At 38.1% G+C, this 17,670-nt stretch overlaps 1 protein-coding gene across 9 annotated transcripts in view; it reads left to right on the top strand.

Annotated features, from left to right (window-relative positions):
• Positions 1–17,670, top strand: part of synrg (synergin, gamma) — a 45,590-nt gene that overhangs the window by 20,530 nt on the left and 7,390 nt on the right. For 7 of the 9 annotated variants that reach the window (XM_008424926.1, XM_008424925.1, XM_017308260.1 and 4 more), the window contains 7 exons: positions 7,880–8,425; positions 11,062–11,225; positions 11,310–11,363; positions 12,191–12,287; positions 13,137–13,285; positions 14,288–14,398; positions 14,510–14,548. In XM_008424926.1, coding sequence (XP_008423148.1) covers positions 7,880–8,425; positions 11,062–11,225; positions 11,310–11,363; positions 12,191–12,287; positions 13,137–13,285; positions 14,288–14,398; positions 14,510–14,548 — 1,160 coding nt within the window. The remainder of the gene's footprint in view (positions 1–7,879; positions 8,426–11,061; positions 11,226–11,309; positions 11,364–12,190; positions 12,288–13,136; positions 13,286–14,287; positions 14,399–14,509; positions 14,549–17,670) is intronic. The other 2 variants (XM_008424927.1, XM_008424922.1) reach the window with 1 other exon arrangement.

Raw genomic sequence — 17,670 nt, 5'->3', positions numbered from 1 at the left:
ATCTGAGATTTTAAGTAATTGTGGTTGGATGAATACTCCACAGTGCACTGCTCAGTCTTTATTTGACAGTAGTCATGCAGTTAACAGTCACAAATTTATATATATATATTTATATATATATATATAGTTTTAACAACCTCAATCTTCATTGGATTTAAATGTTAAATATTTGGTAGACAAACACAAAGCACCACATAATTGGGAGGTGGAAGGAAAATATGACATGTTTTTTCTTTTTTTAATTTTTTACTTCTAAAAATCAGAAAAGTGGTTTTACATTAGGGGTGCACTAATTGCAATTTTCTGTCGATCTTTAAAAAGCCTGACCAGGGATTCTGATTTTGGCCGTTACCGATTTTCTTTTTTATTTGAAAAGTCGCTAAAAATAGTTGGGGTGACTGTTGTTGACCTTCGTCATTGTAGAGAGAAAGACTTTTGCAGATTTTTGTGGAGGTGGATAATCTTAACCAAGCAACTGCCGATTACCAATCTCCCAAAATTGAGGAAATCAAGTTTAGTTTATCGGTACACCCGATAACCTGTTTTTGCAGTGCAGGTTTAAGTCTTTTAGTGTTGGTTCAGCACATGTTGGTTTTGCCGATTCTTCATTGTAAAATAGTTGAAGTTCTGTCATGTTGGCTGGGAAATGTTTGAATATGAATCTCAAAACTCTGCCGTAGGTTCTCTGCTGGATTCAGGTTTGGATTCTGATTGAATTAACTCATAAAGATGCTTTGATCTAATCCACAGTTGGTCGGCTCCAAACTCAAAAGCGAATATCTATGCCTGCTACCATTGAACCAAAAAAAAAAAAATAAATCTAAATAAAATAATCACACCATAAATTTTAATAAACTCAATTATTTCCGTTCTAATGATTAATATATTTTGAATGGCAATTTTGGGTACAGACTTTATAATCCGTTATATTTACAGTTTCAGTTATTTTTGTTTTATTTAATGTTTTTGGTTGTTTTCATTTTGGACATTTAAAATGTCTTCCCGTTCCAGTGTTAACTTTACAAAGTTAAAGTTTATTGGTCTTTCAGAGGGAAAACTTGCATTTAGATGTCATTATTGATATGTATTGAAAATGTTTTCAAAAATATTATTTATCGCAATAATTCCTGGGACAATTTATCGTCCAGCTAAATTTACCCGTGTCCTACTGCAGCAATGTCTGATCTAAAGGAAACTATCCCTACAGCATAACCCCTCTACCACCGTGCTTCATGTGCCGTTCAGGCTCAGTTTTTCCTCACGCTTTGTGTTTTGCACATAGATTTGACCCTCATCTGACCAGAGCAGCTTCTTCTTCCATCAAACAAACATTTCCTTCCACTAAACAATTATGTGCCAATCCGGCACGTAAAATCCCGATAAACACCATGACGTTTGTGGTTGAACTGTGGCAAAATGTGGAATAGTTCAAGGGTTGCAAATACATTTGCACAGCAAATCATTTCATCTAGGATGTTTCACTGGAGAAAAAAAAAAACAGAAATGTAAACATGCTTTATCATGTCCCATATAGGTCATCTCAGCTAACTTAAACAAGCTCAAATATTGCAAAAAAAAAAAAAAAAAAAAACGAAAAAAAACTGGTCCATAGAAACATTGATACATTCCTAAGAAACATAAAATTCTGTAAAATCTTCTTTCTCTACTGTTCTTGGAGAGCAACTAACCTGTTGTTAAATGTAGCAGGCCGAGCTGTTTGAGCCCCTCTCTATACGCTTTGCACTGTGTTTTAGCAACTGTTTGTATTCTTAAAGAGACAGTATTTCTTTTGTGAGTTACCAAATGGACTCAGATCCTCATTTTATCCTCTTTTTTTTCCGTCCCTTTTTGTTTTACTGCGATGAACGCCGCATGGATTTCTCAGCCGTGGTTCTGTGGTTCTGGCTCTCTGAGAACGTAGTGAAGTTAGCATTACCCTTCCTGCCTTGCTTTTTTGCTGCAGTGTGCCTGCTTTTTTTCAATTTGTGAAATTGACAAGAACATAAAAGATGGTCAGCATTTTATGCATAAAAAAGAAAACAAAAAAAAAACATATTGCAAGCTGTTTTTATCCAAGAAGAAATGTATACATAAAGATTTTAGTAGTGTATTTTTATTACAGGAATACAAACTGTCTTATTTCGAGGCTAGAGAGAGACTCCTTGGTCTTGCTGTGATGCAAACTGTTAATGTTCAATGTATCCTGCAGTATTTAGTAATGAATTTCAGTGTTTTCAAACCCAAGAGGGTTATTTGACTGTAGCAAGAGAAAAAAGGATACTGTCTCTTTAAATCTGTCTGATTGGATGTATTTAAGGCCCTCTCTGGGAGGTCAGGTGTAAGATGGCCCGCTTTGTTTTCTGTGACCCTTTGAGTGCTTTAACTTCCTCTCATTTCCATCAGATTAAGGCAGATGTGAAATTATTCTCCTTTCTGTTTTTACTATCTCGGCTCACATTTGACCAAATGTAACAATCTTGCTGCTTTTCTTTTTGCACTCTAAATTCGACTCGTTCTGCCCATGTTTCTTTTTTCTTTTTTCCCCCTTCAGGGCCTCAAAGGGTTACTTCCTCCTTGCCTTGTTCTTTGGGTTATCTTCTCAACCAGGCTTTCCAAATGTTCTGTACTCAAATCTTTTTTCCAAAACCACATTGTTGCTTAACTAATAGTCAAGAGTTTGTCAACTCCCTAAAAACTGCTGATTCTAGTCTGTGAATGTGCCTTCTCTTTCTGGTTTCTGCTTCTTTACCGCCGGATTTTTGTTTGTCCGTTTTCACCTTCTTGTTCGTTCTTTTTCTGCCTCCACTCCTGACTCTGCATGCTTCCTGTAATCAAAAATGACTGAGTTTTAATTTTTACAAGTGTTAGTTTCACAAAAACCTCTTGTAACAGTAGGCTTCTTTCACACAGTACTTTGTGACCTTTTCTCTCTTTCTCTCTACTGATGTTGTCGTAATAAACTTTACTGTTGGTATTGCTCAAATGCGTACCGTCTTATTTTTTCCGTCTTCTTTCCTTCTTTGAGAAGAGTAACCCGGGTTAGTTACAAATAATTAGCCTCCTTGTCAATTTCACAAATTGCTTGGTACATTTCTGGCCCTGTTATGCAAAAATAGGAAGGGTTCAACAAGGTAGAAGTGGGTGTTTGTTCAGATGAGAGGAAAAAGCATGCTGTGCGGGCGTCAGATAATATTAGTTTTAAAGGAACACAGGAGAAACAGACGAAGTTTTGATTGATGCCCTTTAAATAGAAATCCTTCTGGTGGAAGAAAACACCGGTAATATTAGTTTATTGTAATTTCCCTGCATAGCTGATATACATATACAACAAAAGGAGATTGTGTTTAATAACAGGGAAAATAAGTAATTAACACAATGTCTTTCTTAGTAAATGTATTTCTAAATGGGATTTTAACATGATGTCAACAATCTAAGGTAGCTACATGCAAAAATGCAAAATCATAATGGAGAAAAGAAGCAAGGTAAAGAAACCAGCTGAAATCTGTCAGTATATAGAAAGCAGTCTTGCTCTCTGTGTAAATTAATATCAACTTCACTGATGACCTAATCTAAAGGTTTTTCAGAAGAAGCATGTCATGATGGGCAAAAAAATAATAATTTTTTGAAGACCATCGAAACCTTAGTAGCTGCGTTTCCATTAACCATAAAATTGTGCAAATTCTTATAAAAATAACTCGTTATCTAGAAAACAACTCACGTTTTTTGCTAAAAAAAATTTGTGCATGACATGGCTTTTCAGCTGTATCGGAATTTTTTTCACATCTCTCGAGTCACGTGATCGACACCTGRATGCTACTACTGCCGAAAACGCAGAAGAAGACAACAGGAAGCTGTAGGAGGAGGATGGTTTGTTTTTGTTGTTTTTCAGACATTGTTCAGTTGGCTCCACCAGAGCTCCCTCAGCCTCACACAGTTTATAAAAGTTGTGTGTCATTCAAACGTATTGAATCTATAGCTTTTCTGTAAAATCACCAACTACAATTTCCCCAAAACATTGCATGCGTAGCCGCACACAACTATAAGGGGTTTGTCGCTCCAACGCCTGAACCTGAAGGCTGATAGATGATGAACGCTAGCCTGATTTTAATTTTAATTCATATTTAATGGGGACATTACGAAATTTTATTTTATTTTTTTACATTAGCGGAACATAGACAAAGATTTGCTCACATTTGTAACGGAAACACAGCTATTGTTAGAAATGCTAATTGCATTGGTTTGGGGCATTTTTCAAACATCTTGGTCTTCCAGTGAGAACCATTTGAGCGATAATATCCAACAGAATTTTCACCATTCATGACCGTGAGATCTTCGCTTCCTTTGCTAGTAATCAAAAATAATTACCACAATAGTTTACCAGGAGCCAAGGACTACTAGCAAAGAGCTTCGGAAAAACTTGGAATAAATATTTTTTTCAAATATGTAGCAAATTTTCACTCAACTGAAGTGGCTCTGACTTACTGCATATTACTCTGTTGCTGAAGAAAAATCATGCTAAAGCTCATTTAATCTTTACCACTAAAACCATATGAGAATTTCCTGGTAGGATGGGACCAAAATTGAACTTTTCAGTAGCCACACCACTTTCGAGGTAGAAGTACTCCTACGTGTTGCCACAGAAAACACAATGTAAACAGAGAAATGTGGAGATGAGATTTCTAGAACAGAGCCCGTGTTGTATTACGACCAAGGGGGAAAAAAAACGTTGGATGAATACGGCGCTAGCTACATATACTGTCATCCTGGTAATAAAAAGCCAAACAGAGGCTTGTTTCTGTTTGCCACTGGTTTGTGGGGTTCATCAGGGCCTGTACATATTTTGCCACCACACACAGTAAGTGCTGCAGTAAGGGAGGCAGAATGGAAAACCTCACAGTTAGAAACTGCAGGAAGGAGTCGAGTCTTAGGGTCAACAAGTCTCCTTGACGACCATTAGATGTTATCTACATGGTAACGGGTTGTTTGAGTGTGATGCCAGAAACGAGCCTTTTCTGCTACCATGAAAAAGAAACACAGCGTTAACTAGGGCTTTACCTGGTACCCTGTGCTTTTAAATTAAAGGTTTGCCTTTTTTTTTTTAGAATAAGTATGTGATAAAGCTACATTTTATATTTTTATTCATTCTTACCAGGAGTGGCAATAAATGTTTCTGTTACTCTTCAATTCAGGCATTTAAATGATCAAAATAACATATTGTGTTAAGAATAATCCACTGTGTGGGATGGAGCATGTCTTTCCCAAATGAAGTGTTATGTGCTGAAATCTAAATTATGCCATTGCCATATTGAGAGTGCCAAATGTTTTAGGATTTTATTGTTACACTCTCAGCTGAAAAGATGTTAAAGTGAAATGTGTCGACAATTTGATTCCGATTTTCACAGTTTGTCTTCTCATGCGGATTTTAGCATGTAAGGAGAAACTGTTAGGTTTAATTTTTCCCTCATTTTTGCTCGGTTTTCAACACCCTAACAGTAGGTGAGGTTTGTTGACAAGCGATGTGGTCTTACCCGTTCCATGGGTAAAACTGAATCAAAATGGAAAAACTCTGCGTTTGGGATTAAAGATGGTAAGTAGCATACAGCTGCTGCTGATCAAATGCAATTGATCACCTCATCAATTGTGTGACAGCTTTGACAGTTTGCTACCATGGAACATTGAGGTACATGTCAACAGTATGCTAGGAGGGAAAGACATTAATCCAACTCCACTTCATTTACGTAGAAAGTATGGTTTTATATTTGGGGAGGTGTGAATGTACAATCAAACTCTGATACAGACCAAGAAAGCAAACTCTGCTCCGGCTAAACGCCTGAGTCTCAGTTCGGTCGAAGTAAAATCTGGTTTGGTTCAAATGCATATGTGGATTCAAGCGGACTAGAGACTGCCCCAAAAGCAGAAAGCGGACTATAGTGCAGGGAATTCTGGGTAAAAACAACCAAAACAAACTCACGAGTCTAGAGATAGCGGGAGAAATGGCTCGTCTTCTACTAAAGAGAAATCCTACAGTCACTAATACATGATGCCACTCCATTTTACTTAATGTTCAGTGAGGAAGGAATTTACATTCAATGTCGTCTTCAATGTCGTTTCCTTCAGTGGTTCTTGATATAGTGCCACCACAGGCAAGGGGGTGAACAGGTTTTTCAAAGGRTTTGGAATGTTTGAGACAGTGCCACGTGAAAGCAAACCACACCAGCTGAAAATTTAACAAATGTTGCTATTTGGGTCCCGGATCGAACCTAATCTACCAGAATATGAGGTGTGAAAGCTTCCTTAGTGATACTGGAGTCTTCACCGCTCCAGGTTGTTGACCCTCTCCATGCACTTTAGGTTTTAGGTTATTTTGCAGCCATAACACTAGGATGCTTTGCCAGACATGGAGTCGACCATGAACTCCTCTATTTATCAATGTATTGTAGACCATCTGTCCCCCATCTGAAGTTTAATAGCAGTCAGTTAATTTCTTTATTGAAGCACCATTTTGTGAAAGAATGGGCCAAAATTATTGGTGCGTAAGGTGTTTTTATGTAATTCTGAAACATCTGGTGTGCATAATTTTTCATTGCATAGCTTTTAAAATGTACTTGGATCTTTATTTAATAAAGATCATTGACAGAGTGAAATCTGTTGTTTGGGCACTGGAGATTTTATTTAAAAAAAAAAACACAACAAAAACAAAAATTTCTATGATGTAATAAAGCTAAAAAAAAAAAGATTTGAAAAAGGGTCCACTTTCTTTTTACCATAACTGTATGCTAGCATCTGCTCTCCTCAACAGAAAATGTTTTGCAGACTGTTAAGCAGTGTGGTGTCTCACCTCTGATCTCCAATAAAAGGGATGGTGAAAGGAATGACGGCTGGCTCATAATGGAGACAGTTATACATCCATTTTAACATCATGCTACAGTAAAATACCCTAATGAAAAAAATTGCAATAATTATTTTATGAGTCATTTTTTCCCATTATTTTGCAATTGATGTGGACTAACACGTTTTATTTAGAAATGTTAATGCATTTTTCAATCTTGAGAGCATCATGGAAACAGCCTTATGGAAGACTTTACAATTATAGTAGGTAACTTTTATAAACTGTTTTTTTTTTACATATTTAAAACTCTTGCCATGTTGTCACTGTTGTTACAGTAAAAGATGACAGATAATCTGTGAAAAAATGTATCTAACAATGTCATTGGTGGTTATGCTAACTAGCCTGAGAATTCATGGCAGGCTCCGCTGGGAGGAACTAGCTGTAGCGTAGCAGTGAACAAGGGAGAGGACGTGCATGATTGACATTGCTAAGACTTTCCAAAAGCAGGAGGCACAATACAACGCAGGGCATCCTGGGTAAATACAACCAAAACAAACGTGTTTAACACTAGCAGGAAATGGCTTGTAGTATTTTATGAATGACTAAAGAGAAATCCTACATCCACTAAGATCCGACACCACTCCATTTTTATTGACATTTTGTGAAGGATGTTGTGCTTAGTGTTGTCTTCTTCAGAGGTTTTTGTGTCAATTCCCTTGATGGTTCTTGGTGCAGCGCCACCACAGGCGAGGGAAGGGGGATAGGTTTTTAGAAGAGGTTGGTTTGTTTGACACAAGGTACAGTGAAAGCGAACCACACCAGCTAAAGATATGACGCATGTAGCAACTTCAGTCGTGAAAACACCCTAAAAGTCACTGAAATAGTTTGAGCATCATTCAAAGGCAATAATTAATGACATTCATATCCGTGATCAGTGTGTGTATGCTTCCTAAATTCTTACTGTATGAATAATGCTACAGCTTGTTTTTCGTCTTTGTATCTTTGTGCTATCCCCACGAACCACCCAGCATGTCTGTGTTGTCGTTATAGAAAGAGACGGCATGAAGTTTGACCCGTTTGGGACGTCGGCCCTCAGCACACTGTCCAGCTACGACTGGTCAGATCGAGATGAAAGTCTCGCCAGCGATCTGAGAAAGCCCCAGGGCATGGAAGGGGCTTCTCTATCATCTTTAGTACCGTCACAGAGGAACGAACTCAGCTTTGGCAGCACTGAAAACATGTCCAATGGCTCCCCGGCAAAGGTCACGACCTCTTTAGCCTCAGAGAACGGATCTTTGGGAGGTGACAAGTTTGAGGCCTTTGCCGACTTCGGTTCCTCGGACCAGCCCGGCGACGACGATGACTTTGGAGATTTTGCCAGTACTGTTTCTGAAAAGTCGGACTCACCCGCTGTCACTACGGAGACGGGTTCAGAGGGAAACCTTGGCGAGTTTCCGGACGAATTTGGCACATTCCAAGGGGACAAGCCCAAATTCGACAAGTTTGACTTCCTGAAAGCCAGCGCTCAAACCAAAGTCAAATCCAGCGAGGAGATGATCAAGAACGAGCTCGCAACTTTTGACCTGTCTGTTCAAGGTGAGTCTTCATGACCTTTCAACCACATCAGAGCACAGACAATTAGATAAATTTATATGTAATGAAAACATGTTCATGCGGTTTACGTACACCAAATAATTTGATTTTTTTTCTCACTGTCTAAAGTTAAATCTATTTACAATTTACCAAATTATTTCTTTTTGCTAAATGCCACAATAATGAGAGAATTGCGTCCAAAGATTTGTTACATAATTTATTAAATGTAAACAATAGACCATGTGTTCTTTTTTAAATCTGTATCTCAAATCGTGATGAAACTCTACAGTGCCCCCCGGAGGAAATGAGAGATTTTTTCCCCCTTTCCATTACTTTGCAAACTATTGAATTCTCTCACAATAAATTTGCAGATACACCCCGCTTTTGTTAGTATACAGTCACAGTGATAATAAATGTCTATTTAAAATTGCACATATTTACACATTTAAAGAGCCTCATCACTGAAACCGTGTTTATACATTTTCACGTATTTGGGGCAGAATATGGTGAAGATTGGATTACGCATGAAAATCAGCCCTTTTATTAACCATTTAGACTACAAACATTAAAAACACACAAGCAAAATGTCAGATAAAAAATAACTTTAAAATAGTCTAAATAGTTTGGAAGTATTTTTCTTGTCTTCTTACAGAAAGTTTCTGTCTTAGAGCAGAACTAGGAAACCCAAGATTGACCTGTTTGCCTCTGGCATTTTGCACATAAGTTTGTGCTGTATTTGCATCCTAAAGAAAAAGATATAAAACTTCAGACATCTCACACATAAGATATCAACATCCATGGAGATGCCTTACAAAACATTTTATAGTTGCAGAAAGACTTTCAGTGTTCAAGATTCCGCATGAACGGATTAGAAATACATGCAAAGCAAAAAAGTTCCCACGATGTCCATAGGGGGCTTCGTACAACAGAACTTACAAAAAGTCCTTCTAAAATTGCACCTCTATGATGTAAAGTTAAGCTAATATTAGCCGGAAGAATAGTCATCCTTTAAAGTATCATTTTTCACAGAGATTTTGTGAAAACTTTATGTTCAGACAAAAAGAGTGGACATTTTCTACAGTAAAACACAAAGTACCATCAAACCTACATACTCTGCTCTCCCAACCGATCTCTTGGTGAACATGTGTTTGTCCATGTGGGAGTGACAGAGAGAAACAAATGAAATGAACAATGAACAGGAACGTGGACTTCAAATTATTTCAGTTTACTGAAATAACTTAAAATGTATTACATTTCCACAAGACCAAACTGACTAAAACTCGTGTGTCCTATCCATCAGTAATATCTAATCTGAGTGATGGTGAGTGATGGAGTAGCTGAATGTAATCTCCAACCTTTCGGCTCCTCGCTGCTTTACCTCCACCTGATCTGTAATGGAGCCGTCAGACGTTAGATGGTGGTGTTGCCATGACAGTCCCGCTCTAATGGCACTGACCGCCGAGATGGATTATCGGAGGCCCGAAAAATCCATGAGCCAAAATTAACCGGAACCGCTTTTCCTTTAACTGCTGTTTGCCGGCGTTACGTTCCACAAATAATTAATTACACCGAGATAAAAGCCCCCATGAGACTCCTCCCTCCCTGGACCGGGTTTAATTCGTCTGAAGTAGAAGGGCCTCGCTAACGTTTCTTTGCCCCGTGTAGCAGTCATCTGATCACAGTGGGGTTTTGCGGCGGGGTGAGTGGCTGTGGGGGGAACATGACCCTCTGTTAGGGTTGTGGAGGAGCTGGGTCTGGATTACCCAACTCTGGATGAGCTTCAGGTCCCATTAGAACACCGAGGGCTTCAGTTTGTGCCCATGTTTGGTGTGGGACATTGCCAGGATTTGTTTGTCTGCGAATTATTCCTGTTTGCATATCCTTAGCTTTGTTTTGTACCTAATTATTAGGTATAAAAATGAAGCTTTTACTTACCCCATAAAAGTGTCTATGGAATTTGGCCACACACAGAGAGAGAGTATTAATGCAAGTGTACACCATCCCTGCAAGCTGCTAAAAATAAGTATTCACACCTAATGAAATTTTCCTCATTTTGTGAAGTTACAATCACAAGCTTTTGTGTATATAAATGGGATTTTGTACAAAGTAAATCATAATTATGAAATGTACGTTTCTGCTGATTAAATACCATAATCTGAGCCTTCAAAATGTATCTGAAACATTGCGCCTGAAGGCCAGACTATATGAATTTACTATGTTACTGTCATTCAAATGCAACATTTGAATGAAGGCCGTTTTCACAAGCAAGAACTAAAAATGCATTCAACTCAACCTTCCTTCAGCACCTTTCTTTCACCTTTTCTCAACCTCTACTTCAAACTGTCATCTTCACTCATGAAAGCAGAGCAGCGCACAGTAGCCAGCTTCACCGCCAACCAGGCAGGATCCGGCGGTGTTTGTAATTAGTTCATTGCAATCTCTAATCTTGGTTAATATAACAAAAAACTTCATTCTGAAGGTATGGCGTTGCGCCACAATCAACTACGTGTAGAGGAAATTCTGAGTTAAATTAGATAATTACACAGAATCAGGTCTGACATTTTCGACGTGGTTCAACCGTTTTGACCAATTGTTTGACATTCCTTGTCTGACCTTTTCCTCTCCCGTCCTGGCCTCAGGCTCTCACAAACGCAGCCACAGTTTGGGCGAGAAGGAGATCGGGCGTTCGCCTCCGTCTCCCGCTCCGGAGCAGCCTTTCAGAGACCGCTCCAACACGCTGAATGAGAAGCCCACCCTGCCCGTCATCAGGGACAAGTATAAAGACCTGACCGGGGAGGTGGAGGTGAGCAAGTCCCTCAGTGTGCTGCAGCTGTTTTGTTTTGGTTTCGTCTTTGTGTGAGCTAACTGCAGCTCCTGGTTGCTGCAGGAAAGTGAGCGGTACGCATACGAGTGGCAGAGGTGTCTGGAAAGTGCTCTGGAGGTTTGTGTTCGACTTTGTCACCCTTCAGCATTTTGTTAGTGTTTTCTGTCCCAGATCTTCTTTCATGTATGACGGAATATTGGGACCATAGCAAGAAAAAACATATGCATTACAAGAATAAAGTCAAACTATGAGAACAAATATAAAACAAGAATAAAGTCATAATACTTGAATAAAAAAGTCATTATTATGAGAATAAAGTTGTAGTATTTCAAGAATAAATACGACTTTATACAAGATCAAAGTCATATTTCTAGAATTAAGTGCAAATATGAGAATAAAATTATATTTTGTGAATAAAGTTATAGTATTATGATTATTATTTACGAAAATTCTCATTTTTGTAATACTATGATTTTATTATCATAATTTTATTACTTTATTCTTGTCATTTAATTTTTTTTAATTTTCTTGGCGTGGCCCTAAACCTCTGTTGTACTTATGTAGATATGAAGGCAAACTATTTTTCTCCAATCCAAAAGTAATTTAAAGATGTTTTGGATTTTCATTTCATGGCAACAAAACGCTTCATTGATATGTTTCAACATTTCTGAGGAAACCAGATTCCTAAAAATACTCACCCCCCCCCAAAAAAAAGAATCAGTTTGATGTTACACTGAAATTTACTACTAGAGTCACTAACTAAAGCAAACTACGCCTTGTGCACTTGTGTCATGGTACTAAACATTTCTATTTTTCACCTGTATTTATGTAAAACACAATGTTCACTCAGCAGCAGAGCTTATGCTCATTAATGATGATGATGATGATGATGAGCAGAAATAGCATGTGTGACACAACGCCGGCTTCTGTCGCTCCTCGTTAAGGTCATCACCAAGGCCAACAACACCCTGAACGGCATCAGCAGCTCGTCTGTCTGCACCGAGGTCATCCAGTCTGCTCAGGGCATGGAGTACCTGTTGGGTGAGGAACCACACATACATACACACACACACACACACACACACACACACACACGCACGCATACGCACTGTAAAAACATCAGACGCCTTAGCTTTAAATCACTGTCATAAGATCACTTTGTTGGACTAAGAAGAAACAATTAATCGGATTAATCACGATGAATTGATTTTTGAAATAATTATTAACTTATGACGTGATTGATTAATCATTAAATTTGGCCTGTCACGGTAACAAGTTTTGCTAAACAATAAATTGTCCCAGAAGTTATTACAATAAATGGTAATGTTGTTTGGGGACCATTTTCAAGTAATATAATAGAAATGGCCTAATAATGTAAGAACACATTCGTAAAGATTAATAAACTTTAAATTCTAAAGAACAGTTAACACTGGAACAGCAGAAACAACAAATAAAGTCAATTATAAAGTCTCTATAAACAAAATTGCCATTCAAAAGAAGGGGCAAGCCAAAGCACCAGACTGAAGACTTTTATCATCCAGTTTTTGGTAGAAAGAAACAAAACAATAAATCACGTAGATGGAAATGATTGATTTTGTTTTAATTTATCTTGTGAATAACTGATTTACTGATTTTTGTGACGGGCCTACATTAACCAGACACATACAGACTCTAAAAAAGGCAATTTGCTGAAAGATCAAAAACTGGCAGAGGTAATTAAGCCAAAACGGTACAAAAAAAAAAAGAAGCATTTTACAATTAAGATTTTAAAAAAAGCCTTTGTCTGAAAGTAACTTTTACCCAAAACACTTTTTTTCTTTTTTTTATGAAGCATGTGAGTATGTTTTTTTTATTTTTATTTTTTCATATGTTTGTGTATTTTGTGATCAGGTGTGGTGGAGGTGTACCGGGTCACCAGGCGAGTGGAGCTGGGCATCAAGGCGACCGCGGTGTGTTCAGAGAAGCTGCAGCAGCTGCTGAAGGACATCAGCCGGGTTTGGAACAACCTCATCGGCTTCATGTCGCTGGCCAAACTCGTAGTGAGTCGCTGTGAAACATTCATGCTTCCACAAACACTCCACCGATGAAGTTTTAAGTGATGTCGGTTCATTGAAGTAAAACCAATAATTTGTTTATTTTTTTGTTTGTTTTTTCTTTTCTTTTGATACAATGATCCCAGATATATTTACATTCAGATCAACAGAAATAACTGGCAGCTTGGATTTATTTCTCAAGGTTTTCAGAGATGAATCTAACATTAGATTTTTTTTTTTATACCACACATTTTTCTTCAGCCAAACCAGTGGATTTTAAGAATCAGTAAAGGTTTTCAAATTTTTGTAAAAAAAAAAAAAACAAAAAAAAACTTATCTGAATTATTATTTTTTGTCTGAACGCTGCATCCATCCATTCTATTCTTTCTCCATCCATCTGTTCATCATTTCATTGTTTCCTCCCCACAGTTAGTAACTTATTTTATTAATCCTACTATTTACTATTTCTTCCTCCTCTAGAAACACAGATAAGATGAAAATAAATATCAGTTTTTCATATCAGCCCAGTTTTATTTATCAGACCGATACATTACCAAGTTACTAAAATCGGCTGATACCGATGTTATTTCCGATACATGATGCATCCTTGATTATCTTTTTCTATCCATCCAGTCTAATCAGACTCCATATTTAAATCCAGACCACTATAGACACATCTGTCAAGTTTTATCTTGATTTTTTAATTTTTTTATTTCATACTTTAATTGAGCTCAAAGGGACTGACTGCGCTGGAAAAGTTTGTAATTGTAACATAAAAACTGTTCAGGAGCCAAAAAGGTTGAGACAAAATAAAACCAATGACACACGAAGATGTTTTATGTCATCAGACCCGATGTACATGATGCAGACATGATTGCATGTCGCCCGGCAGCAGGATGTAAACCACGTTGTGTGTTTTGTGTGTGTGTGTGTGTGTGTGTGTGGTGTGTGTGTGTGTGTGTGTGTGTGTGTGTGTGTGTGTGTGTGTGTGTGTGTGTGCGTGTGCAGCCAGATGAAAGCTCCCTGGATTTCTCCTCCTGCATCCTGCGGCCCGGCATCAAGAACGCCAAGGAGCTGGCGTGTGGAGTGTGTCTGCTGAACGTCGACGCTCGCAGCAAGGTTTGTGCCCGCCACTGCATGCCGGCGGTCGAAACGTGTTTCCATGAATTCTGTTGTTTCTCCACCGGCCCCGCGTAACCACTGATGTCTGACTTTGAAACGTTTTTGCAGAACAAAGAGGGAAGCGCTATTGGACGTCTGTTAAAACGAGTATGAACCAGTCAAACTGTCATCCGAATCTGATCCTTCTTTTTTTTTTTCTTGGGAACTCTGGGGGTCTATTTTCCTCTAATGCTCGGGCCCTGCAGGGGGCCAAAGTGACAGGATCCATCTCTCCTCTATTACAGTCCAGCAGCTTCCCTGATACATTTGCATAGAAGTTATTTTACTGTGCAGAACTTTAAGAAGTACAAAAGGTTTTGTTTTTTTTTATTGTTTTTTTTTATCACATTCACTGCAGCAGTAGCTTTTCTCCCTGGGTTTGATTATTGCGTCTTGTGTTCAGCAGCAATTTTCTCTTCCATCCATTTTGCTTGGAAATTGTAAACACACATTTATTACTCTTTAAACAGATGGGCTTGCTTTTTGTCTGCATCACCGCCGCCTGCACTGCTGGAGCCTGACTGCATGCTTGTCAGGGTGCATGTGAACTCATTTCTTCACTTAGATTAAGTTTGTTTTAGTTTTTTAATGTGTCACATTAAGTTTAGATTTAGTTAAATTACAAAAAAAATAACTTTATGGGGATTTTTGCATATAGAGAGAAAAAGTAGAGAAACGCAGTTGGTCAATTAAAAATACTGTTTCATACAAGTTCTTTAATTCCCTGTAAATATTAACAATTCATTGGGATTAAGTGTTTACAATATTTTAGTCTTTTCATATTTTCTTTTTCTATTCAGCAACCCAATAAGTTTCTGTTTTGGTATATCTAAAAAATATGTCCCAAGTTTAATAATGTAAGAAAATCACAACTTTCTGTTAATTCAGTCAGTATTTAACAGAGGTGACATAAATTGTTAAAATATAATTAAGTCCTTCATTTTTAAATTTATCTTATTGTGAAAAATGAAGCCCTTCAAGTTAAGTAAAGCAGTCGATGCTTTTGAAACAAGAGAAACCTCAGATTTTTAAGAAAACGGTCACTTATCTATTAACAGTCGATTCATAAGATCAGTTAACTTTAGATTAAGTCGTTAATTGATAACTTGCATCCTTAATTGCTATGTAATAAAAAACACAGCTGCACAGAGATGTGCTGGGGAAAAAGAATGTTTAGAAAAGAAATCAGTAAAACTCTGAAAGGTGAGGCATGGATGTTTAAACGTCTTTTATAACACAGCGGACCCTGGGAGTCATCCACAAATAGCTCAGGTTTTAATTCTTGTAGAGGCGCCCTCCAAAAGAAATAGTGCTGAAACGATAAATCAAGTTAACTGTGATCAGTAGTTTATTGAAATAGTTAACAAATTTAGTATTTGATTAATTGTTAACTAAAGTGTACAGATTGGAAAAAAAGGCCATTTACTCAAAGTTCAACACACTTGGAGCATTAATTAAGCCAAAATTATACATATGTACATTTTTGCATGCAAGATTTAAAAAAAAATTTTTTTTTGTCTGTATGTTCAACCCAGTTGATGTCTGAAGTACTTTTTGTTTTTTAGATGATCGGCATCCTTTGCTACAAATGATTAAGCGTACGCTAAAGGAATGCTGTGGTTTGCATTTTAGATGATAAAATGTTTATTTTTCTTATTTAAAGGAAGAATTTGAATTATTTGTTTATTTGCATCTTTGAGTGCATTTCTAATGTATTAAAAAAGGATTAATGGTTAAATTAAAACATTCATTTTTTTACTCAATCAATCGTCAGAATAGTCGTTTAATTGACAGAATATTTGATCGATTGTCAGAATAGCAGATTAATCGGCAGAATAATCGTTAGTTGCAGCCCTAAAAGAAGCCAAAGGTTTTAAGAAACTGAAAAACTATTGATCAGGACCACTTAGTGATATGGTGTTACCAAAACACAGATCAGGGGCAGATCATCATGTTGCCTGTACTCCTTTTTAAAGAAAAATAAATATTAATTAATTATTGTAGTTTGAAAGAATGAGCTAAATTGAAACTCACATTCGTCCAGTTGAGAAAGCAGCAGAGGCTTCAAGACTTAAATCAACGTCAAGTTGATTTTGTTCCCCGATTATTTTTATTGAGCCGTAAACCGGTCAGTGTAGTTGCTTGTGAATATGTAAAACCTTTAGTTCTATGTTTCTCTCTCCAGGCCATTTAAATGCCAGATGTGTGTCTCGTTACTGACCAGTGTGTGCTCTAATTGAAAGGCCGACAGCCCCGCCCCGCCCGGCCGCTACTGCTTCCATCTATTGGCGCAGACACACGGTTGTCTCCAAAGCTTCTATACCACAGCATGTCAGAATAACTATCAAAAGATAACAATACACTCTGGAATAAGTGGAGCTCTGTCACTTTGGCACCTCAGGCTGGTTTTCTTTTTTTTTTTTTTTTTTACACTTTGGGATTGGTTCCTTCAAGGTAACAGGGTTCGTTTCAATTTTTTCCCCTCTCTCACCTCCACCTCGAGGTAGCTGCTCACCTCCCTCCTTTTCAGCTAACAACTGTTGCTGTTTCTAATAACCGTTCTCCAAATGGGGGATGGAGGGCTGCTGCATGGCTGCGTGTCCACCTTGGTGATTTTTATCGGAGCGGGGCAACTAATGGTGTTCTCAGAGCCTGCGGTTTAAAGGGCAGCACGCTGCCACCGCCGCTCGTCGTCTCTGGTCGTCTCTCCGCCGCAACCAGATGGATGATGCGAGCGAGACGCAGACGACTGCGAGGCATCTCGGCAGATGTGGCTTAAGCATTAGTCAAGAGAGAGGCAGATAATAGACCTGCACACACACACGCACACACACGCACACACACTCTCTCACTCCTCTGTGACCAGACTTGAGCTGACATTTATACCAATTTGTTTTGCCTGTGTGCCACTAGCTTGAGATTAATAATGCGTCTTTTAATTACAATTTTGGCAGAGCCACAGTGGTGAGAAGGCATTAGAGGCCAGACCCCCCCTTTGTGTATAATGGAGTGAAAGACCAGCAGAAGGCACTGATTGGTTTCTTGTCCTGTGGTAAAGGAGTGCTGATTTGTTTGTTCCAGAAAAAGCACAAAGAAGGGAACTAACGAGGCTTAGTTTGAGCCTCGCTCTCCTGAAGAGTTTTATTTTTTCAAACTATTAGCTGATCTCATCCCTTGTTTGTTTATTGTTGAACAGGCTGGGACCCAAAATGCTGTACTGTTGAAACCAG

Source organism: Poecilia reticulata, linkage group LG13 (genome assembly GCF_000633615.1).
Source record: "Poecilia reticulata strain Guanapo linkage group LG13, Guppy_female_1.0+MT, whole genome shotgun sequence".
NCBI classification, from domain to species: Eukaryota; Metazoa; Chordata; class Actinopteri; order Cyprinodontiformes; family Poeciliidae; genus Poecilia; species Poecilia reticulata.
Note: the sequence above shows the minus strand (reverse complement) of the source record. Positions and strands in the feature narration are given on the sequence as shown.